This window comes from Phycomyces blakesleeanus (assembly GCF_001638985.1).
Source record: "Phycomyces blakesleeanus NRRL 1555(-) unplaced genomic scaffold PHYBLscaffold_18, whole genome shotgun sequence".
In the NCBI taxonomy this organism is placed as follows: domain Eukaryota; kingdom Fungi; phylum Mucoromycota; class Mucoromycetes; order Mucorales; family Phycomycetaceae; genus Phycomyces; species Phycomyces blakesleeanus.
The window spans coordinates 1,074,234-1,098,579 of NW_017265151.1; the positions used below are offsets into that span (position 1 = coordinate 1,074,234).

A 24,346-nucleotide genomic window follows, 5' to 3' on the forward strand; every position below is an offset into this window, starting at 1 on the left:
ATTTCAAATGAACCACCAATTGAGAAATGAAATACTCATTTCAATCAATAAGTCAACCTTCAACCGTAAGGGAAGAAACTCTGGTGATAATCTGCAAACGAGATATAGAGGGGCTCATGAAGAAGGAAGAATAGGGTTTGGATTACACTAAGATCTGGATTTTTACCGATAAGGCTGGATTTAACATCAACACGAGAAAATCAATTGGGTTAGATGAGCTGTTAGGAGCACCTATCCCAGTAGAAATTTTTTTAAAAAAAAGTTCTCCATCCCAGATCATTATCAGTACTATGCATTGCTCTAGTGTTATATATGCTATTATGAAAAAAGCCAGCACTTAAAAAGGAAAAGGTAAAAAAAAAAAACAACTCAAACACCGGTCGGCAAAACCTAAAAGAAATAAAGAAAGAAAGTTTGTAGGAGGTAGAAAGCAAAGATCGGGCGACATTATTATTGAAGACCCAAACATAGAGTACTAATGTCGAGGAGAGTACTACCATCGAGAAGGGAAAATCAATAGAAAAGGGTACAACTACTGCTCATTTTGTAAAATTCATGAACGGGCTTCTTAATAGTATAGGCATGAACACGGACAAAAGTCTTATATATATAGTTCTTGGCTATTACAAAGCTGAATTAGCATAGGCGACTCCAAAACGTTGCAGGTTTGTCCTAATGTCTATTAAAACTATCAAAATCCCCAAGATGGTTTCTTCATCTGGTTTCCAGAGTCATGGTAAGAAGTCATAAACCCTGGTTTTACTGTGCTTATATCATACTACATTTTTATACTTAGATTCTAATATTTTCTTTTTCTTTTTAAGGTTATATCGCAAAGTTTATATGACCTAAAAAACACCTGGGACTTCATTTTACATCATGACTAAAATATATGGAATTATCTTTCCAAAGCATATTCAAGAATTGGATCCATTTGTAAGGAAAAACATTGAGCCAATAGTCTCTTTATACAAAGTATTTTGGATGAACTGCAAATCAAGACAACATGGAAATTAACTAAAAGAGTCAGAATCTCCTGCATTTGATATAGCTACCATTCAAAGTAGCAAAGTATGAAGAATTGGTACATGAATCATTTAAGGAAGTGTACTTTCAAGTATTACTAAGCTGCTATATTTCTTCTTTAATTTACTACCAGTCATTATCTGTTCATTCTTATTGTAACTGACGGACAATATTTCTTTCTTTTTAACTATTTTAGCTAGTTATTATGTGTATGTATGTAGCTATTGTTCCAAGAATGTTAATATTAATTAGATACACCGAGACTGCAGGGAATAAATCCGTGAGTTAAAACCAAAGTATTAGAGAGGTGTCTTCGAGCCTGAATTGCAAGCGTTTGCAAATTTGTATTTTACGCGGCGAATTAAATTCCAATATTTGTTTTGCAAATTTCATGGTGGAGGCCATTTAGTGAGCATTTGAAGCCAAAAATTAGGGAATCCCTAATTTTTGGCTTCAAATGCTCACTAAATTTCTAGTAAAAATTGAGCTTATTTTTCTCACTTAAAAACAAAATATATGATAGCCAGGAGCCTCTTATTTACACTTACTTAATAGAATAGGCCTCTGAAAGTCAAGTTTATTAAGGTCTATTTGCTCTAAATCTCTTAGTATTAATGTTTTCAACGTATAAATCTTCATAACTGTGTCTGAGTTTTTAATATCTTTGATTGAGTTTTACAGATAATTATTTTTTAGCCGTCTTGGGATTATCATAACTTGGCACCTTCTCTATTATCAAAAGTCATATAGTACTCTAGTGATTTTTACAGTCTTATTGATATAAGTGTGGCTAGATTTAATAAATCTGATTTAAAATTATTGCTATTTCTGGGAGTGTCGCAGGCGCTACCAAAAAAATGAAAAATAGACTTTTGACGCATAATTTGATCGCTTTAAAAGATAATATGCATGATCATAATATTAAAAATATAGAATATATATTATAAGGCTTAAGAGGTACGCCTTTATCTGTTATATGAGCTATTCACATGAAGTGTCTTTGCAGATAGCCCAAGATCTTGTCTTTTTTTTTTTAGTGCCGAATAATGTACTTTTTTGAAGGAAAATTGACAGAAAATAAATAGGTGATATCTCACAGAAATTTCAATTTTCCATGACATGATTCTTAGATGTCGCTTTAATTTCCAAGTTCTTGTTTAATGCTCTACTAAAATAGTATTTAATCGCAGAAGTTCTGTGAGAAATATCTCCAATCTTTCATTAAAATTAAAAAGTTAGATTTATTCTCCAACTAAATATTGGGTGCTTTTAAACACATATTATAACATTTGAGATCCTGGTATAGACTGTCAAGGTCATGAAATAATCAATCATAGTTACCATCATTTTTGGCTATATCCTTTATAAACAATGCAGAAAAATATGTCTATAATAATGGTGCTAATAAAACCAGTAAAAACAAAGATTTTTTTATTAAGTATATGGTATATTATAATTTGCCATTGGAAGTAGTGTTAGTGTTGTGAATAGCCTTTTTTATAGAGAGAGAAATGCATTACTACTGTTATCCTCTTTCAAACAACATTTTTTGTACATCTTTGGATTATTAAATATATTTTTCGCTTTTATTCAGATTTTATCATGGGGTATACAGTGTTGCCAATTCTTTAGGAAAATGTCTGACAAAAGACCGGTTCATTACAATGCGACCCACACTCTTCAAGATAAAGAAACATATTTATCATTCTCCATACTTTAATATATCATCTTGGTATATTCTGGTAGAGGTACCTATGTAGGCACACACACACAGGAAAAGAGAGATAGAGATAGACGGAAAGAGCCTGCATGTGTGTATGCGTGTATGCGTGTATATTTGTGTGTTGGTGTGACAAAGAGCTAAACCTGGTCTTGTTCCATCAATGATCCTGATTCTTTAACTTAATGGAAGGATATCCAAGTAGTCCTGATTATATATTGAAAGCACGTTTTGTCAATGAACGTTATCTTTTGGTATTTTCCAAATATTACTCTTTCTCTTTCCCGATCAAGTCCTCTTCCTTTCTTTGTTGTTGTTGCTGTTGTTTCTGTCGTTGTTGTTGGATACCTATTTCACCCTCAATATTTGCCTCTTTCTTTATCTTGTGCCTATGATCTTGATCTTGTTTTGGCTATTATTATTAATATTATTAATATTATTATTGTTCACATAAACATCTATTTTGTTGGCTAATATTCACTTGAGGTGATCCATACATTATTATTATTATCACTGTTATTATTATTATTATTATTATTTTGGTTCAAGTTCGGAAGCAACCGTAATTTCCCTTAGCCTTCGTTATTACTTGTATCCGGAGTTGTTGATCTTCGGATGTCACTGCGTTGGTCAAATGAATATCTCCAGTTGTTGATATCATGTGTTGTCAATTTGTTTCCAGGAGCACGTTCGTCATTGAGCAGATCTTGGATTTTCATAGTCTTTGCGTTTTCTTTAAATAGTCTTTCGGTGAGGGTGATGTCTTCTTTGGTGAGCTTGGCCATTCGGCCCTCGTGAAGTGCCGACAGCTCTTTTGGAGACAAAGGGTGGTTGTGATATTCTTCTTTCTCGTGAAGGCTTCTCAAAAGATAGTACTTTTGATCCTTCTTTCTAAAAGAAAATCTCAGCAAGTACGGACAGCCAACCCGGCGAGTCTCGGTGGATCGTTTAACGTTCTCGCCCCCATCACGCCTTCCTCTGTATGTGCCTCCCTTGGCGCACTTGAGATGTAGAATGGGAATCTGACTTCTGGCAGTGACAAGAACAAAATTGTTTTCAATGGCATATGTTTTCATTACATCAACAACCTCATCTTTGTCCTTCATTCCGTCTTTTGGAAATGCGGACGAGGCACTCACAGCTGGATAAAACTTCATCCCGGTTAGAAGATAGGTTTAATACAAGAAGCTTGATCGCTTTTTCTTTGTTATTTGTCTTCTTTGATTGACTTGGTAGTTAAAATGATAATAAGTTAATAAATTATATTGATAGATGTAATATTAATTTATAGTATATTTATTATTATTATAATTATTATTATAATTATTATTATTTTGTGGTGGAGGGAGGAGACAGGAGAGAGGAAGATGAATACAGGAAAAAGGGAAAAGGGGTATTTCGGTCTTTTAAAATTTCATCTTCATGGATTAATTTTATGATCTTTTTCTTTTTCTACACTTTTTGGATCGATCCAATGAGCTCACTGAATATGGTTACAATATATCTATTGCCTTTTGAAAACATCACACAATCCAAACTAAATAATTGAAGGTGGATTATGAATATTCAAGTAAGCTTATATAGTGGAAGCACTGTAATTTTGCTTATTATTTAATGACCCCAACTATTAGCTTAATGATGTGCCTGATTGCCATCGTTTTCTTTTAAAGCATAGAATTTACAAAGGCATCAAACATGCATACTCGAGGCAAATAGGCGCCCTCAATAGGATCGTATTAAGAAGAAACTTCCATAATATATAAAGGGTAACCCGTTTGTTTAGGTTTATGAAACTCTTTTATATTTTTATGATTTTCTTGATAGCTAGAAGTTTATTCGTGTAAACCTAAATGTTAATGATATGCCATTTGGCCCTTATTTTTTTACCTAATTTTCTATTGTATATCTCAATTGAGTACACAATTGCCATTGTGCGTAATATGTGCGAGGTCAATTCATTGGCTTACTTTAATATTATTATTGTACGGATGGCAAATACATTATCGGCAATGAATAACTCTTTTCGAGTAATTCTTCTTTGTCAAGATGATAGCCTTTAACAGATTTGACTCGAAGAGAAAAGTAGCCATATTTAAGATCTGATTTCCAATCTTTCTTTAGAGAAGAACTGTAACTTATGTTGCTGTAACCCTACAAAGGTAAACGTATAAAAATTGATGGTAAAAAGGGAGTAAATTAGAAAAAAATATGGTTTAGTTTTCTTTTGTCTACAATAGTAAAAGGATAGGAAGAAATTGAAGTTGGAATATAATACAAAGAAGAAGAAGAGAAAGAGAATAAAGTACTATTTGACCGAAAATTTATAGAAAAAAAGCACACACACATACACCCTTAAAACCCCTCCACAAAACATCACTTTTTGCTATTTTCTTTACCATGATTTTATTCTCATCACTGTCAAAGTTCGTAACGTCTTGGAAGAATCTTTGAGCGTATTCAACCTCTCGTTTCCCAAGTTCCCATGCAAAATGTTTTGTCTCGCCCTTGCATATGTGATACCAGCTTGATCGTATAGGCTGTTGCTGGTTGGTCAAGTCTAATTGACTAACATCGATGTTATCCTCTTGTTTAATAACAAAATGCTTTACAAAGCCACGATATGTTCCTATACTATAGAGGATAAGTGTGTCCAACTGGGTGTACGGCATCTCAATAAAAATCTCCCTGTTTTTCGTAGATTCAGATATCTCAAACTCAACATGTTCTAATTTCATGAATAAAAGTTGCTTGCAACGGAAGGATAAATATTTAAAGATTGGCGTGGCCGTACGCAGATTATGTAGATTTAATCTTTGTAGAGGGTGTGGGTTGTGATTTGGCTTCTCAGAGATGCGTACTGAGGAAAAATGTATGTCCAATAATCGCAATGATGGACATTTATCTAGCATAACGTCGATTTCAATACCACCGACGACCATGAAATGTAACTCGACCAGACATGGATATAAAGGTAATATACTCGGAATCTGTCCTTTATATGCGGGATTAACAGATTCGTGACCAAAATCTGCCCACAAAACCCTCAATGATTTTGGACTAAATTCAACGCAACTGTGTAAACTTCTTGTCCAAGCTCGGTCCCAGTGGATAACACGAATTTTAGCTCTTTCAACGTTTACGCCAAAGTGCCGAAGAGTGTCGTAGAATATAGAAAACGGCCAAGAATTATAATTTAACGGATCTAAGCTTATATTCTTTAAGCAAGGAAAGAATTGATCGAGTGTTGATAGTAGTCGTATATCTTTTTCATACGTTTTTTCATAGTAAGCTTCGCGCGTTCCATAAATGGTGCCATTGTTTTTAAATTCCAGATGGTGTAAATTTGGGTATTTGAGCGCAAAGTAAAATACCCAGGAAGTGTCAATTTTATCATTATCAAATATTGCTTTTGTGACAGTACGTGCTGGTAAAACATGTCTTATATTATTCACCTCGTAATTCGATATTTTTATGTGCGCGAAATCAATGTTTAGATATTCCAGTTGTGGTGCCTTTAAGTGGAGTAATTCGATATCTAGCCACGAAACAGTGTTCCTGATATCAGAACTCTCTAACAGGTACTGATGGAGTAATGTGAGGTGAATAAGATGAGGTGATCCCGATAGGCTCGTAAAAACATCTTCCAATACAATGTCGCTTTGACAATGAAAACGTATTTCCAGATGCGACAAAAAATTCCAGATACTCCAATCAATTATCTCTGTAAAACTGCGGCGTCTATTTGGTTCATAGTATTTAAGACGTTTTATTCCACTGTAATTTTGCCGTAGTTTTGGGCGATATTCCATATCGATAATTGATCGATCAGAAAGCCTTAGCTCACATACTCTATGCGCGTTATTTAAATATATGTTTTCCAGGTTGGATGTATCGCAAATGCGATCTGCTATTATCTGGAAGATACCAAAGGAATACCAATGTGCGTTTAAAAATGGTTCTGTCCACTGTTTACAGACTAAGGCTCCGGTAAGTCTGCTATCATTCTCAACATGTGATGCGATAAGGGATACAACTTCGTATGGCAATTCTGATGCCATTGCAACTAAGGGAGATAGAGAAAAATAAAATAAGAAAGAGAGAAAGAGAGAAATAAAGGGAAGGGCGTATTATAAGTATCAATGATCTAAAATATTTTATCCTTTTTAATATTTTTTTTTAAAAAAAAAGTCAAAAAAGAAAGCATTGTATACCATGAAACGTTGTACATCTTTAAAGTCATGGCTTTTGGGTACGACATCAATTGCCTCGGACTTTTTTACCTTGATCAATGCCCAATAAAAACTTGTTTAAAATTCTGTCATCATATTTCCCTATTTTATAAACAGACTGCGCATTCATATAAGTCTTGATAGATAATACACGATTTTCAATAATCAATAATCAATAAATATAAGATATATATTTATTGGTAAAGTACTATTTTGTGGCAGCATTCATCTTGTTTATCTTTTCAAATATTTAGAGTGTACGCTTGTTCAAATAATATACAATCAGTATATTATTTGAACAAATACAAAGTATACTGTAGCCTACTTGTCTTGGTTTATGAAACTCTTTCATATTTTTATAATAATCTTGATGGCTAGAATTTTACTCGTGTAAACTCAGATACTATATGATGTACCATTTGGTCCCTGATTTTACCTAACTCTCTACTGTCTATTTCAATTGGACACACAATTACCATTGTATAAATGTGCGAGAGAGTCAGTAATTCTCTTATTAAACTTAGATTTGCTTCTGATATATCGTATTTAATTATACCTTTCTGTTTTCCTGTTAAAATTTATCTGACAGGAATTCAAACCGAGTATCTGACATTTATGTTTTACGAAGACGGGTAAGGCTATATCATAAACGTCATCTCTAATGGGAGAACTGTTCACTCGGAATAATACATTTCTGAACTCACTTTTCTTTCTTTTCTTTTTTTTAAAAAACAAAAGGTTAAATCTAATGCCAATTCACTCAAATTTTGGAGCGCTGAAGTCAGAATAGAGTCCTTACAATATTGGTTTATCGAGGCCCGTGTATAAACATTTAACAAAATGAGTATACAGACCCTTTAGATCCTTTCGGATATAGATAATCTCATACCTCACTAACTATAGTGATCATTTGTTCTACTTTACCCAGAAAGCATAATACTTCGCTTAGCTTTTAACTCTTGATAAACTGACCAGAATTGCTCAATTAGATTCAACTCGGAAAAAATACAAAATAAAATGATATCGAATTCGATATTCTCAAGAATAAATATACCTTTCTGTATTAGTTGATCTATGAATAAGAGAAGTGCTTATTAATTAATACTTGGCCTTACCATTGATATCCTACTGAAGTGATCTAACATACTGTAGGTTATGTTACTATCCTTTGGACTTGTGTGTGTGTGTAGGTTAAACCTGCCTAAACAATAAATATTACTCCACTCTATTACATGACTAGCATTTTTCTGTTTTGTTCCGTTAGAAGCCATATATATTCATCCAATGAAAAGATATTCGTAGACAGAGAGAATTCAGTATAAAAGAAAAGCAGATAACAATTCTCCTTTTTCTTCCTCATCTTCTTATTTTTGAAAGAGTTTATTGAATTGTAATACTCATTTCTGATACTTATACTTCTTTCATTAATCATATAGGATTCATGGGCGTATAGAAGATCCAATAAAAGAAAGTACAAAAGTACATTTTGCAGAGATATATTCAAATAACATTTATTTAAATATGCATGTTAATTTACCTAAGCATCTCGTTAATTTGTCCCTGATAATAATAACAATAGTAATAATGTCATCTCAAGGGTATTGCCGGTATCGGGTTGATAGCAAATCCCTGAACAATGAATCGAGACTTTTTGACAAGTCTTTTTCTTTTAAGCAGATCTATCTAATCAAATCCTTGTCACTGAGAATAAAATACGGTCTACCTTCAAGCCAAAGACATTCAGGTTACAGCGATAAGTCCATTAAGTGAAGACAGTAAATAAGAAGAGCAACCACAGGGTTATTTCAAGTTAGAAAAGAGAGAAGATCGCCTCAAATTATTTCAAGAAAAAGTGTAAACCATCACATAATTTTTGAAAAGGTACACCAAAACCTACACCCACATAGATATGTGGATATAAATATGTACGTATATATATATATATATATATATATATTAAGTATTCAATTTATTTATTTAATATAAGCAAAGCATATAAGATACATGAATATTCACTTATATACTTGCCGAGTAAAGAATAAAGAAAAAGTACATCTCATAAAGAGTATTGAATTGGAATACGATATATAGAGCCACACTGTATATATAAAAGGGTACAGAACAGATATAATAAGCCTAGGGTAATATCCCGTAGAATTTTCATACACACATATAATGATAATATTACTGATACTAATATTACTAATAAGCAAAAGATCCACCTCTGTCTGTCTGTCTGTCGGTCTGTATTGTACGTCTGTCTACCTCTATTTCTCTATCTCAATTTCCATTCCTGGTGACTGGGGAAGGAACACAATTTCTCTAGTAGATATATGCTTTTTTTTGTCCAGTTTTTCATTTAATTTAATTTCTTTTTTCTTTTTCTTTCTCCTTATCGCCCTGCTTTATAAAACCAAATAAGAGGAAAAAAAACTATAAAGCAAAAGAGAGAGAAAGAGAAAAGAAAGAATGGGGTCATTGAACAAAGAGAACAAAAGTACACCAGGGAATGTCCAGGGTCAAAGTCAAAGTCAAAGTCAAAGTCAGAGTCAAAATCAAAATCAAACTCAAGGCCAAGAACTTGAATCGCAACTACATGCCGATGATTCCATGCCTATCCGACCATCTCTAGACCAGAATATCGACCAACAAATCGCAGCAATTCTCGTCGTTGGTTTCCATCACGCATATGGACCCATTGTTGAATTTTGTTTACCGCCATTACCACAAAGCGATCACAGTCCTGACAATTTGGACGATGCTAATGGCTTGGGCCAGAACCAGACATCACTAGAGAAACTAGAACTCCCAGAAGAATGGAGCTTTTTACCTTTTCTTGCTTTACCAGGTAATAATAATAGTAAGAATAAGAATAATAGTCTTAGTAGCAGAAACGTAGCCAAAAAAGAAAAAGAAAAAGAAGAAAAGAAGAAAGGGGGTTTATTTGTGATATGATGTTGCTGACATATTGAGTGTCTTTTTTTCTTCTTTCTTTTTTGGTTGTTTGGTGGGTCGGTTTTATAGATGGAGCTCATCAAAAGGATGAGGATTTTGCCTATTTTCACCTTCCACCTGTTCCAGGATGGTCTGTGGCGGAGACTACTTTATTTGGCATATCCTGCAATAGACAGATACCAGCAAAGGTACGCTACATACGTATATTTTATGAATATAAAATATCAATATATACGAAAAATGAATAAAAGAAAGAAAAAAGCATGGAAAGAATTATGATTGAATAAAAATGAGGATCTGATTATTATTTTTTGTTAAATTTTTAAGGATCTTCTTGTTACAACCCCTGATATTACAAGATCCATTGTTCAAAAGGCAGTAGTTGTTTTAGCACGACAGGTAAAGTAAAACAAAGCAAAAAGTAAAAGAGAGATGTTGTAAAGAAGCCCGTGAAATTGATACTCACACAAATATATATATATTACTTTAATTTGGTAATGTTGGGGAAAGTAGCCGATTTTTGGACCTCTGCGACAAAAACTTGCAGTAATTACGGCCGCTTGGTTCAATCAAAGAGATTTTACACAGATTGGAATATTATATGTAAGATTATATATATAAAGGATTTGCAATATTGCGCTGGACTCACAGACTAATAAATGCATATGTTTGCCTATTGTGTGTACAAAGAATTTATACAACAGTTTAAACAATACCTTTTATGGCCCAATTGACGATTCAACACTGTACATGGGTGAGAACTCATAAATAGGCGAAATTTGTGTATCCTATCCTAGCCTATATTATACTAGATATCTTACATAGACTGTTGGATGCTTTGTAGGAACATCTCTACGTGAACTTTTGCATAGATTTAAAGGAAAGACTCTTATGCTCCTCAAACTATTGCTACTAGAGAAAAAGGTAATGATCTGCAAATAAACCAAAGAAAAAGAAGAAAAAGAAGAAGAAAAAATTATAATTTGGGTGTACTAATATATCAAGAGGTCACCATAAGATCCTATTCTATGGTTATCCTGTAGAGATTCTATGCACCTTTCAATATTCTTTGATATCTCTTATACCAGGTAAGGTAGTCGGTCTATCAGACATGCCTCATTTATTGATTTATCCATATATGCAATCGACACCTATATCTCTTATTTATCTATCTACTTATTTTTATTAGGGTTATTACGCTGTCTACAGGATGCTGGGGCACCCGATCTCGATACTGCAGAGAGTACATTAGAAATTACAGAAGCACGTGAACTTGCGAATGGCACCAAAGAAAGCTTATTACGCTATATGGGACTCCCTTTACGTATTTTTGAAAAAGTAAGGTACATACGAAGAATGTATTGGATTTGATATTGACTTTTTTTTTGTAATTGGAATTGCAATTGTGTGTATGTGTGTGGGTGTGTGCAATCGTGTGCATGGGATTTAGGGTTCATTCTTTCAACCTTATTTGCCACTACAGCAAATTGAAATGCTTTCATCCGAGAAAACAAGATCTTACCTTGTTGGCACGACAAACCAAATATTTTTTCGCCATAAAAATGATACCAATATTGATGTACTTGTTAACGTAAGTTTATTAAAGATTCCAAGCTTTTACATATTTATATATAATTTATCTATGAAAAGAAAGAAAGGGAAGCTCATGTTACATTTTTAAAAGGTTGAGACCGGAACCATAGAATTTTATAATCAACAACTGGCATCTGTTGTGAACCCTACTATGGCTGATCGTAGATGGACAGAGAAGATTGTCAAGGTGGTCAATAGTACCTGGGATCCGAATGGTAGGACTAAAGTTTTTTTTTGGGTTTACATGTTTGTTAGTTGTCTTGTTATATATGGGTGAAAAAAGAGAGCAAGTATATATATATATATATTGAAGACTTTTGTTATTGTGAATAGATCCAGCAAGACCACTCAAAAATACGTTTTATGGATCGGACGATTATTTGAGAGCACGTTTTGAAGAATATGTGCTCTCGTTGCTTTCCAGTATGAAACATGCACAGGCATCCAGTAATTTTTCTGACAATAGCAGAGGAATGCATCATTCTGACTCTTCATCTGAAGAGGTTATGAGAGATGATGATAGAGGTAGTCTATCGTAGTCTATTGTGATTTATTTAGCTAACAAGATGATCAAATAGAACGGAACTATCTTTCAGACTATGGAATGTCGTGGATAATGGCATGGCGAGAAACGAACAACTTTAGAATTTGGAACAAATACACAGATCATGAAATATATGAGATTGTAGAGCCTGGGTAAGATTTTTATTTTTATTTTTATCTTTATCATATTATATATATATATATATATATCTTATTCTTTAAGCATTGCTTTCTTTATTCTGTAGTCATCCAGGCATGGGAAATATTTCTATTAACGATATCCAAAATACACTGTCAAAGTAAGAAGAAAAACTAGAGAGATTGTATTAATAGTGAGTGGTAGTGGTAATGGTAGTGGTAGTATCTTTAGCTTGTGGTAAAAGAAAGAACAAAAGAGGGAGGAAACCCAATTCAGTCAAGATCAATTGGACAAAAACTTTTACTCTTTTTCCTTCCTTTCCTCACATACCCACATACCCACCTACCCACCTACAACCACTTCTCCCAACTTTGTTTGATTCTAGTCGATTGAAGGACCTTCAGCTGCGACAAAACCTTGCACCGCTAAGGCAGACCTTCTCCAAAGCAATGTCTGGTGGTGCAAAGGCTGTTTCGACAGGAAGATCGAGGTTCTTAAAGGGTATGGATGCCTTGTGGACAGAATTTGAACGCGGACCTCAAGATGAGATAAATAATAACTCACATTACACCAATTCGGAATCAGGTAAGAGATATAAAGATAAGATATATGGGATATATGGATATAATATATATGAGCTCTTGAGGCAATTTGATTAGTTGGGGGGTATATCTATGTGTATATAAATAAAGAAGAAAGAATCTTGTTTTAATGATATGATATTATGATATGATACGATATGATATTATGATATGGTGATATGATATGATATATACACACACAAACGCAGATACTGTGCTATCCCAACCAATAACTCAAATTAAACGTGCTAATGAAAGAAACGACGAGATAATACAAGTAAATCCTCCCTTGCTTGAGTCTACGTCTCAGCAGGCAGGTCGTATATTATCAAGTTTTTCCTCTTTCTTGAGTCGTAAACAAAAAGAGTTTACTCAGGCTATGGATGTAAGCTTTATTTTTTCATTTATATATTTTATAAAAAAATACTTTTTTTGTGTATTTTATTGTTAATTAAAAATAATAATAACAATAATAATAATAAACCAAAATGCTGATTTTACTCTATGCTATTTCTCTCTTTCTCTCTCTCTTTGCATTATTACTATTAGGAATCTGTAGCTGAGCCTGGTAGTTCTGGTAGAACCAACAGAGACGTAATGCCAAGAGGTGTGTCTCGAGCGGAATCACCAATGATATCTGCTATTAGTGATGACGACAATACATCTGCATTTGTAGATGTCGGCGCAATGTACCCTTTTACTCTGCCTCATCCTATCCTGAGAGAACCCACTGGCTCTACTGTAGCCAGCAGCAGACAAATGGCCAGCAGCATAAATAGTGACAGAGGAGCGAGTAGCGGAGAAACAACAACAACAACAACAGCAGGAGGAGGAGGAGGAGGAGGAGGAGTTGGCACTTTTGGAAACTCACCTGACCAGGCTGATGAGGGAAATGAGCGGAGAAGATAAAATGCGCCACATTTTATTTATTTTATTTCACGCACATGCAATAAAACCAAAAATTTTCGAAAAGTTTGCGCTTCTTGTAAACCAATTTTGAATAATGTCCGGAAGACAAGGTAAGCAGAAAATATACATACATAGATACATAGATACATAGACACGTACCAATATGTCTGTTCTTGAGTACAACAAAGTGTATTCTAGATATGTATACTGTTATTTCTACTTCTCCTATATATATATATATATATACTTATTGTAGATGATCTAAACCAAACTTTAAAACCAACAAACAATAATATAAACAAATAAAAATGTAAATAGGTGGAAAGCTTAAGCCTCTCAAGGCCCCCAAGAAGAAGCAGTTTGATGATGAAGACGTAAGGAATCTTATTGTGATGTCACCACTGTTGTAAAAGAACCTCGCATCTCACAATCAATGTAGGATGAAGATCTTGCTTTCAAGAAGAAGCAGATGGAAGAAAACAAGAAGTTGAAGGAAATGCAGGCCAAGGCTGCTGGCAAGGGTCCTCTTCGTAAGTTGATTGATCATTGCATGATCATTTGAGATTGTTGCTCTAAACTGATTTTATTTATTATTTTTATGTATCATTTGCATCTTACAGTCAGCGGTGGTATCAAGAAGAGTGGAAAGAAGTAAAAGACCTCCCGCTTTCTCTTCTTTTTACTTTCTATTGGCTCTCTGTAACCTTGTCTCAAATCCCACATTTTATCTCAATACATAAAAGAAACTGATCGTGTTTCATTATCATCATTACAATTTCCATTGATTGACATTGACATTATCATTATTTACATTTATATGATGTGTGTTATTGTTTGTTTGTTTATTCAATGAGTTGAAATTATTGATCAAGTAGTAAGCTTATTGTCAAGTGTATAAAGAAGAAAAGACAGAACAAAGGAAGGAAGAGTTTCTCTTGTGGGTATTATATGTATATATTTATATATACACAATTTAAAGTATGTCGTGGTTTAAGAGTCTTTGGGTCGTTAATAAAAGAAAAGAAAAGGAAAGATTAGTTGAACATATTTAGATGCGTAAAGAAGCTGGCATAATATATTTAATAGGAACAAAATCAAATATCTTAAAACATGTTATATGTATGTGTATGTGTGTATATATAATTAGACTATTCTTATCTAAATTTCTTGCAATCGCACCCAATAAAGCGTATTGGATTATGATTATGTATAGCTCTTGTAATATACAAAAGGCAACAGAGTGAATAAAATAGAGATAGATAGAAGGAAAATGATAAGAATCTACCAGATATTGATATCTGGTAGACTAGGGCCTTTAAGAAATAACAGTACTAAAGCTAATAACGAAAACATTGAGCAAAGATAATATATATCTTTGCTCAATGTAAAGCAAAATAAACCTTTAATTCATATTGATTTAAGCTTATTTATCTTATTTGTAATTTATTGGGCAGATTGGGATATGTACTTTTTCAATAAAATACAGTTTCCATTTTTGTCCCCAAAAGAGACATACATACATTTACAAAGAAAGAAAGAGAATGTGGGAGTGGTTTACATATACATATACCTACATACTGTATGATAATGCTAGGGTAGTGTGTAAGATCATTTGATCATATCAAGACAACCAACAACGTACAATTGAAAATAGCCAACCCCATTTACTTGATTACATGCTTTTGCTTATGTATAGATGTATAAACGCATACTCTTGAGTAATTGGGGGGCTTGTCTATTGTCGAATAAATAAATTAGAATTATAGGGACCCGTCGATAGTATAATGGTTTATAGATTGTATAAATGTTGATCATTAATAGAATATGCTATATCTGTCATCCAATACTTTATTTATTGGGGAGGAAAAATAATTTGGTGCTTGAGCTTTAATCCCCAAAATAAATATAATAAAAAAAAAAGCCTACAAGACCCAAGGAGGGTAATATTGAAAATAATAATAATAAATGTTGTTGGTTTCTACTGTGAGTCTCATTGCCTCAAGATGGCATAATTAATATGCAACCGCCAAAAATAATATTACTGATTACCTCATCTGGTCGACTCATGATTATTATTTTTATAGACAATACTCAATAACATTTTACAAGGGACTATTAATCTTGGTTGAACCGAGTTGTGTAAAGAAGTTTTATAAAAGAGAAAGATATTTTATGTGTGTGTATGTGAATTACTATTTTCATAAAGTATTTTGTAGGGTTTTCTTGTTTTCTTGTTTTTCTTTGGGCTATTGGCACAACACAGAGAAAGAAGCTTTTTTTTTTTAAAAAGAAAAAACAGTAGTTCACATTCTTCTTCTTCTTTTGATATTCTTGTTTCGTGAATTGTTTGATCTGCAATGCCTTTGAAAAGGTATTAGTGTATTGAAAAAATTATTTTAATTAAAGAAATAAATAAAAAAGAAATACCCGCCTTTACTAAATATCAACTCTTGTGGACAAACGAGAGGTTGTACGGATGAAAGGAATATAAAGCCGATCCGTACAACAAAAACATCAACAAGAAGCGTGAGAAATATTGAGAAAAAAAATTGAATATTGAATATTGAATATTATTACTATTTGTTGTTGTTGTTGTTGTTTATTTTTTTATTTGAAATCTTGTCAATATTTTGGTTGCTTTCTTCTTTTCTACTTGCCAAAGAAAATCAAGTTTTAATAGCAATTTTATTATAAATATATATATTATTAATCAATCACTCACTCTGTTAATCAATCAATTAATCAATTGGTCACTCTCTTTACCTATTTTCTTTATTGTAAATAAAGCTTTGATTTTAGATCGCAAGCTAAAGGTCATCTCTTCAAGACTACTGCGATAATTATTCAACTAAAGAATCCCAGTTATTCATTTGAAAACAATAGCACAAATTCACCATTGAATAGCAAAAAAAAATATGATTGATTTTTGAAGAGTCAAGAGAGAAGGGGTTGTGATACCAAAAAAAAAGGGTAAAGAACTTTTTCTGTGTCCATTCTTGTGTTTGATATTAGCATAGTTTGTTCCGACCAAGCAAGGGGTGTGGTACAGAGTTCTTGTTTATGTTACAAGAACCATATACTTTTTCTTTACTCACTTGTCCTTTCACTCACTCACTGTCTTTTATTTTTATTGGTTATTTTCGTACCATCAAAAGATCGAATATACATATATCTTTATACCTTTATACATTTATACATACTAATGCCAGAACATTCATATATATAAGATAGTGATTTGTAAACCTAATATTAGTGCTATTAATATTGTCTTGTGTAAATAAAAAGAAAGCTATCAAATCTACTATAAATACAAACAACCGTTCATGACTGGCTAGAGACCATCTCGATAAGATAAGCCCCCCCGCATTTTCTCTTTTTCATCTCTTTCCCTCATTTGCTCATTTGCTCTACGCTCACAGCTTATAATCTATATATCTCAACCTTGTACAAAAAAAAAACAACAATCATAAGAATTACTTTCACACACTTCATTATCAATACCATACCATACCACACCACACTACACTACACTACACTACAACCGTACATTACTATACCATACCGTATAATTCAACCAATCAACACAACATAACAGGCAGCACAACAAGCAGCAAATAATAAGAATAATAATAATAATCACTCTACTACATCAACATTCACACCACTGTTCTGTACGCATTTGTGCATAATTATATCTATATATATAGTCTGGTCTTGTCAGAATCCACCGTCTATATTAACTTGACAATGGGTCACTCCTGTACTCCTGTCCCTGTGCCTTTTGGATCTGTTTGTTCCTTCTGTGGTCTGGGAGGACATATTGCTTGGAATTGTCCAAAGCGCCACAAACCACGTTAATCAAAAACAACGGCAACATACATATATACACAGCCACAAACTTATAACTACAGTCATTACACTTCCACATGTCTTTATCTTATCCAATACTCTTTCTTTCTCTTTATCTTTATCTCTATTTTTTTTTCATTTTAAGCCTACCTATCTACTTGCTTATCTACTTGCTTATCTATTTGCCTATCTACTTGTAATAAGCAACAAAATAATAATAATAATAATAACAAAGACCTCTTTATGCTCAATCTTGGTTTATTCAAATATACATGTTTTAGTATTTTTCTTTATAATTTATTTCTTCTTCTTTTTAATCAATTATCCTTTTTTTTTTTTACTTAATTATTTCTTTCTGCCCTTTATTTTTTTTATAACCAAATTTCCCTTTGTATATCCCGTCTTGATGAATTCAATAAATCAATTTAAGAAAAATCATATTTATATAAGGATATTAGTTTTATTATTATTATTATTCATATCATGTAATAATAAGATACATTATAATTAGCTATTATATTGCAATAAAAAAAATGCAATAATTAAAATTAAAATTACAATTATAATTATAGTTATAATAACAATGGCAATAACAATTCAAAACAAACTTTATATTCATATAGTTTATAGTGCAACTCGGTCCAAATTAACCTGCTCTCGAATAACCTTTACTTGAGCCGCCTTGAGCCAAGCTGTGGTAGAGTCTTGGAGACGATGGTTGATTTTGGTGTCAAGATCGGATTGGATTTTGAGCTGGTGCTCTTTAGTCAAGAGCGTGGCTGGATAACTGAAACTCAAGAGCATCATCTGGGTTTCCTGTTTTGGGGTATTCTGAGCAGCAGGACGAAGGGCATGCTCATTTTTATGGTCATCAACATTATTGTGGACAAGGACATGGCCATCTATCAAGATACGGACGACATTTAAGCAACGCCCACCGAGACAATTTGTGCGGACCTCCCATTCGTCCAATTCAGAATCAAGCGTGTCACTATCTTGGTGAGAAGTGTAGATGACAGGGTATTCCAATGCCCAACCTGTCAAGGTGACCATGCATGTGGGAACTGTTGGTAAAAACAAGATGTCTCGAGGTGGTCGGTTATCCAAGAATGGCTTAAGATTGTGGGTAAGCCAATCAGTGAGCTGACTGGGGCAATCTCGCTAATAAGAAACATATTAGATACATATAGAGAACTAGAGAGAATAATAATAATAATAATAATAAAGAAGGAGGGGATGAAGAAGGAGGAAGGAGGAGTAAAGAGGAGTAGGGGGAGTGTAAGAGGAGTGGAGAAATAGAAAAAGATTGGAGGGGTTATTGCGGACTGATTATAGTCTCAATTGATCTTTTCTTACAAGTACAGGTTGTTTGCCTTGTATGTCGATATACGCAGATGTGTCTTTTGCCAGTGTAGTCTCGTAGTGTTGTCTTAACCGCACCACGTTAGCAAAGAAAGTAAATCGATCTCCAAACTGGAGCAAGACAAGGTCTTTGCTGTCCGGATTCTGAGTTTAAAATAGAAATAAAATAAAACCATAATTTAGAAATTTAAGAAATCAAAGTCACGCCGGGCGATCATTTTCAAATTTGTATATTTTATAATACAGTACAATACAACAGTATATTATAAAAAATATTCTTATTCTTTATTGATCGATCCACTCAACTCTTTTCAACATGTCGAGAAGATCCCGAGAGCGATCTAATGGAAGATGAAGATCTACGAGATGACTTGCTCTAAAATTAATATTAAACAAATAAATTAAATACATAAATACATGGCTCAAAATAGAGAAAGAATAGAAAAGAAAAAACTACATTTAAACTAGCTTTTGTTTCAAACAGACAGACAAACAAACAACCAGAAAAACTTACCTACCTATTTACCTATTTACCTATTTACCTATTTACCTATTTACTTACTTACCTAAGTCCATAGGCAACACATGCAATAGCTATAATAATTATTATTATTACATACATATTTATAAATAAAATATAAAATATAAAATAAAACAAGAAAAACAATAAATAAAATAAAATAAAAGGTTGTAGATAGATATAACTATATTGTATTGCATTGTATTAAATACCATTTGTTAAGGAGTCGATTGTGCCAGGAGCAAGCTTGAGATATTTCAAACTTACCCTGAGGGTTGAGTGGATATGGTCTAGCATCAGTGCACGTGGGGTCTGGAAGATTATTGTACAAAAGTTATAAAGATTTTATAAAAATAAAAAGGGGGTGTGAACTGGGTTAGTGAATTGAATAATTGAATTGAATTGAATTGAATTGAATTGAATTGGATAATTGAGTTGAGTGGGCGAATTGGTAGTGGTGGTGGTGGGGGGTGTATTTGTATTTGTATTTGTATTTGTGCTTGTGCCTGTGCCTGTGCTTGTGCTTCTACTTGTGTTTGTGTTTGTGTTTGTGTGCAAGTGTAAAAAAAAAAAAGGTAAAATTTAAACTGAAATGTATAAGGGTAAGTAAGTGGTTAAGTGGGTGAGTGAGTGAGTGAGTGAGTGAGTGATTGGGTGATTGAGTGGAGTGTACGGGAAGATGAAATAATAAAGTAAAAGAGAGAGAAAAGGGGGGAGGGAGGGGAAAAATAACCCCAATGGGGTATTTTACTTGTCACACGATTTTCTAATTTATATATGTCTTTGCTGTCCCCCTTCCCTTCCCCTTCTTCCTCCCCTTTCTCTCTCTCTCTCTCTCTCTCTTTCTTTCACTAATTCTTTTCCTACTTCTTCTCTCTTTGTCTCCCCTTGACCTTCTTTACCTTTAACCCCTCCTACTCCTACTCCTACTCCTTCCTCTATCTAACCCCCCTTTTTTCTCACTTACTTACTCTACTTACTCACTACTCACTTGGTTGCCTTTATTTCATTTTAATTCATTTTTCCTCTCCTTTTTTTCTTTTTTTTTCCCTTTTCTTGTTTCGTTGTCTTGCAATGACCCCACCATTCTCCCACATTCTACACCGTTCACGACTCGTCTTCTCTAAGCTCAACAATCCAAAAAGACCTTCAACCTTCATTCACTCTAGTCATTCGTCTAGCTCCAGCCTATCGCCATCATCACCACCATTAGCACCACTCGCACCATTACTAGCAGCCTCAGCAACCCCAACCGTCCTCTTATCACCTCTACCAGTCGAATCGAACGAAACCATCGAAAATTCACAAAAAGCAATGCCCACCAATGACAATTCGGGACATCATCTTTTCAAACTTGCAAACGGTCACTTATTCGGACGCAAGGGTTACCACAAGTCAGCAGAAACTGCGATTACATATTACCGCAAGGCAGCCTCACTCGGCTGTGCTCCTGCAGAGAGTGTTCTGGGTTTTTGTTACGAATTCGGCTTCGGAGTCACAAAAAACTTTGTTTTAGCAGAAAAACACTATTTAGAGGCAGCAAAATCTCAAGACGGACTCGCTATGGCTCGACTAGCTTTCTTACGCAAATACGGACGCCCAAACGTAAAAATCGACCGTGTAGAGGCCGAAGAATGGTCAGAACGTGTGCGACACTGCCCCAATGCAGTCAAATGGATCGTAGAGGCAGCAACAGTAGATGGTGATGCAGCAGCACAGTATGCACTTGGAGTGTGTTACCACGACGGAGTAGGTATGCCCAAGGACGACCACGCAGCCTTCCGGTGGTACAAAGCCAGTGCAGAACAAGGCAATGCTCGTGGACAGGGTATTCTAGGCTACTGCTATGGCGAAGGCTTTGGAGTCCCCAAAGACGAGGTCGAGGCCATGAAGTGGTACCGCCTAGCAGCTGCCCAGGGAGAAACGGTGGCGATATACAACGTCGGCTATTGTTATGAAGATGGCATCGGAATCGAGAAAAACGTCGAAGAGGCCGTTAGATGGTACAGACTCTCGGCCGAAGAAGGAAACGCATTCGCCCAGAACTCACTTGGGTACTGCTTTGAAGATGGCATTGGCGTCGAAAAAGACTTTGAGCAGGCTGTGTTCTGGTATAAGGCCAGTGCAGAGCAGGGATATCCTTGGGCAGAATGCAACCTCGGTTACTGCTACCAGAATGGGATTGGTGTTCCCAAAGATGACACCCTGGGCGCCCATTGGTACCGGAAAGCTGCCCTCCAAAGTCACGCCAGAGCACAGCATAACCTCGGTTTCTGTTACCAGAATGGCATCGGTGTCCCAAAGAACGAACCCGAGGCAGTCAAATGGTACCGTCGATCGGCCGAGCGAAAGAACATCTTTGCCTACCACTCGCTGGGCTACTGCTTCCAGAACGGAATTGGTGTTGCGATCAACGAGCAAGAGGCGGTCTACTGGTACTACATGAGTGCAGAGGGTAACCATGCACCGGCACAGCTGTCACTTGGTTACTGCTATCGCAATGGAATCGGGGTGCCCAAAAACGAACGAGAGGCCGTCAAATGGTTCCGCCGATCGGCTGAGCAAGGCAATGCACTCGCACAGAACTCACTTGGTTTCTGTTTCGAAGAAGGACTCGGGGTGAAAAAAGACAGTCCACGAGCCGTTTACTGGTACCACAAATCCGCCCGACAGAACAATCCGTGGGCCCAGTGCAATCTTGGGTTTTGTTATGCAAATGGGATTGGTATCAACCGCGACAACACCAAGGCCGTTTATTGGTATAGACAGGCAGCCCTACAGAACCATGCTCGAGCACAAGATAAATTGGGTCTCCATCTCCAGGCAGGTTTAGGTGTTGACCGCAACTTGGATGAAGCGTTTGATATGTTTAAACGGGCAGCCGAACAAGATCATGTAGCAGCCCAATTCCATCTTGCCAATTGCTATGAAAAAGGTCTCGGGTGTACTATCGACCTTCGTGAGGCTACTTTGTGGTTCGAACGTGCAGCGATGGGTAATACAAATATAGAATAATACATTGCATGAATGAATGAATGATGACATAAAACTCACACCTCTTTTTTTGTTTTTTTTTGTTAATTAATTAAGCTGGTTGTCGCAGTTCACACGAAAGACTTCGTCGTCTTTTAGTACGTGTCTGTCTGTTTTCACCTGGATCCACAGTATTATCATCTAATGCAACAGACGATGACCTTATATGCTCAGGATTCATTAGTGGCCACAGTGCGCCGGCCGCCTAAAAAAAACACCAAAAAAAAACAAAATGGAACAAAATATATATTTTTTATATATATTTTATATATATATAAAAAGGTACAATTTTTATTTTATTTTTACATTTACTTTCATTACTCACAACTCCTATCTATTCACACACTCACACACACTTACTCTCATACATATTCTACCTCTACTTCCTCTACTTTCCTCTTTTGCTTCTGTTTCTTCTGTTTCTTCTGCTTCTTTTAGTTTTAGTTTTACTTTTACTTCTTCTACTTCTTCTACTTCTTCTAACTCTGTCCATGTACCTTTCAACCACACTTCCCCTTCTAGCATTATCTTCTTCTTTTTTATCTCTCAAATTATTCAAAATAAAATAAATCAATTGAAAAATACAATACAATACAACACAATGCAATGCAATAAAAATAAATAAATAAATAGGAAATATAAATCACAAGGCAATTGTAATGCAGATGACACTTTTATCACGTGCAAATAGCTATATCACTTCTTTTTCTCTCTTTCTTTCTTTTCTTGTGTGTGTTTGTGTTTTTTTATTACATCTTTAAAACCACAAGAAATATATAATATAATATAATATAATATATATATATATATAGATGGATTTACCTGATAATATACCTGGTACATTTCCCGAATCGATCTCAAAGACCACCATAAGAACCGATTCTTCTTTACTAGACTCTCCGCCTCAAACACCACCACTGTCACTATCACCACCACAACAACAATCACCTCATGTGATGGCGGATCCTGTTTACAGATCCCCACAATTAACCACCTCCGCAGCGGTTCAGCAACGCAGACGCCTCCAACAGCGACCACCCCGAATTATGACGATTGCAGATGAGCGGCCACCTTCCAGACAAGCCTTACTCTGGGGACACTTTAAATATATGACTATTGCCTTTGTTCGATTTGCACTCAAGCACAGTCATCTCGCTCTGCTCATCAATCTTTTCCATCACTCGTGGAATGCACGTTCATTCCTTGTGTCTGCACGACACTCCAGAATAGACAGAGACAGGCTGGGAACCATGGGATCCATGCACCTGGCGTTTGCTGTCCTAAGCGGGCTCACCTTGAGGGACCGTAAAAAGACCACAGAACATTCGGCCCTCTTGGTCCTGACAATTGCTGCTCTGGGACAGGCATGGTCCCATATAGCAACAATAATGAGCTGGACAAAAGGGTTTGGTGGTAGTATTAATAGAAGCAGTAATGGTGGTGGTGGTGGTGGTATGATTAATGGAGGAGGACCCCTTACAATGCAACTTGGTTCATTCTTGGATAGTCTTGTTTTGGGTGTAACTGCTGTAGCATTTTACCAAGCAGAAGGAAACTTTAGTACCTAAATTCACATTACTTTTATTTCTATTATTATTATTATTATTATTATTATTATTATTCTTTTGTTCTTGTTTTGCTAAAATATCATACCTGTAAATCTATCATGGCACAAGTCTTGGAACAAAAAAAAATCACACACACACACACACAGACAGACATATATATATAAATCTTTAATAAAAAAAAATAAACCTGGCGTCAGTTTTTTTCTTCTTCTTGTTTTTTATATTTAAACTTATTTATTCTATTCATTCTTTATTATAGGCTAAGTTGTGTGGGCTAACGATAAAGGAAGTGGTACCATTGTATGATGCTTATTGTCGT

General features: G+C 34.8%; 8 protein-coding genes across 8 annotated transcripts; 5 read left to right on the forward strand and 3 right to left on the reverse strand.

The window, feature by feature from the left end:
• Window positions 1-3,318: 3,318 nt before the first annotated feature.
• Window positions 3,319-3,903, reverse strand: PHYBLDRAFT_148607 (hypothetical protein; the record flags this gene model as incomplete). Its single annotated transcript, XM_018432113.1, has 1 exon — window positions 3,319-3,903. The coding sequence occupies one exon, from the start codon at window positions 3,901-3,903 to the stop codon at window positions 3,319-3,321; it is 585 nt and encodes a 194-aa protein (XP_018288734.1).
• An 820-nt stretch (window positions 3,904-4,723) lies between these two features.
• On the reverse strand, window positions 4,724-7,105 carry PHYBLDRAFT_171441 (hypothetical protein; the record flags this gene model as incomplete). The annotated part of the gene is made up of 3 exons (XM_018436599.1): window positions 4,724-4,897; window positions 5,143-6,809; window positions 7,027-7,105. The coding sequence occupies 3 exons, from the start codon at window positions 7,103-7,105 to the stop codon at window positions 4,724-4,726; spliced, it is 1,920 nt and encodes a 639-aa protein (XP_018288735.1).
• A 356-nt stretch (window positions 7,106-7,461) lies between these two features.
• PHYBLDRAFT_171442 (hypothetical protein) lies at window positions 7,462-8,745 on the forward strand (the record flags this gene model as incomplete). The annotated part of the gene is made up of 3 exons (XM_018436600.1): window positions 7,462-7,607; window positions 8,412-8,446; window positions 8,555-8,745. The coding sequence occupies 3 exons, from the start codon at window positions 7,462-7,464 to the stop codon at window positions 8,743-8,745; spliced, it is 372 nt and encodes a 123-aa protein (XP_018288736.1).
• An 840-nt stretch (window positions 8,746-9,585) lies between these two features.
• PHYBLDRAFT_115220 (hypothetical protein) lies at window positions 9,586-12,223 on the forward strand (the record flags this gene model as incomplete). Its single annotated transcript, XM_018428443.1, has 12 exons — window positions 9,586-9,823; window positions 10,000-10,118; window positions 10,258-10,329; window positions 10,444-10,533; window positions 10,621-10,684; window positions 10,775-10,854; window positions 10,949-11,018; window positions 11,120-11,268; window positions 11,381-11,521; window positions 11,615-11,720; window positions 11,857-12,048; window positions 12,102-12,223. 12 exons carry the CDS (start codon window positions 9,586-9,588, stop codon window positions 12,221-12,223), a joined length of 1,443 nt encoding a protein of 480 aa, XP_018288737.1.
• A 1,566-nt stretch (window positions 12,224-13,789) lies between these two features.
• PHYBLDRAFT_148610 (hypothetical protein) lies at window positions 13,790-14,350 on the forward strand (the record flags this gene model as incomplete). The annotated part of the gene is made up of 4 exons (XM_018432114.1): window positions 13,790-13,805; window positions 14,014-14,069; window positions 14,135-14,225; window positions 14,316-14,350. The coding sequence occupies 4 exons, from the start codon at window positions 13,790-13,792 to the stop codon at window positions 14,348-14,350; spliced, it is 198 nt and encodes a 65-aa protein (XP_018288738.1).
• A 3,818-nt stretch (window positions 14,351-18,168) lies between these two features.
• Window positions 18,169-19,723, reverse strand: PHYBLDRAFT_69462 (hypothetical protein; the record flags this gene model as incomplete). The annotated part of the gene is made up of 5 exons (XM_018442096.1): window positions 18,169-18,705; window positions 18,901-19,050; window positions 19,213-19,282; window positions 19,473-19,500; window positions 19,639-19,723. 5 exons carry the CDS (start codon window positions 19,721-19,723, stop codon window positions 18,169-18,171), a joined length of 870 nt encoding a protein of 289 aa, XP_018288739.1.
• Window positions 19,724-20,740: 1,017 nt separating this feature from the next.
• PHYBLDRAFT_135236 (hypothetical protein) lies at window positions 20,741-23,099 on the forward strand (the record flags this gene model as incomplete). The annotated part of the gene is made up of 3 exons (XM_018429705.1): window positions 20,741-22,421; window positions 22,517-22,741; window positions 22,898-23,099. The coding sequence occupies 2 exons, from the start codon at window positions 20,741-20,743 to the stop codon at window positions 22,666-22,668; spliced, it is 1,833 nt and encodes a 610-aa protein (XP_018288740.1). The 3' UTR covers window positions 22,669-22,741; window positions 22,898-23,099.
• Window positions 23,100-23,271: 172 nt separating this feature from the next.
• PHYBLDRAFT_171447 (hypothetical protein) lies at window positions 23,272-24,027 on the forward strand (the record flags this gene model as incomplete). Its single annotated transcript, XM_018436601.1, has 1 exon — window positions 23,272-24,027. The coding sequence occupies one exon, from the start codon at window positions 23,272-23,274 to the stop codon at window positions 24,025-24,027; it is 756 nt and encodes a 251-aa protein (XP_018288741.1).
• Window positions 24,028-24,346: the final 319 nt, after the last annotated feature.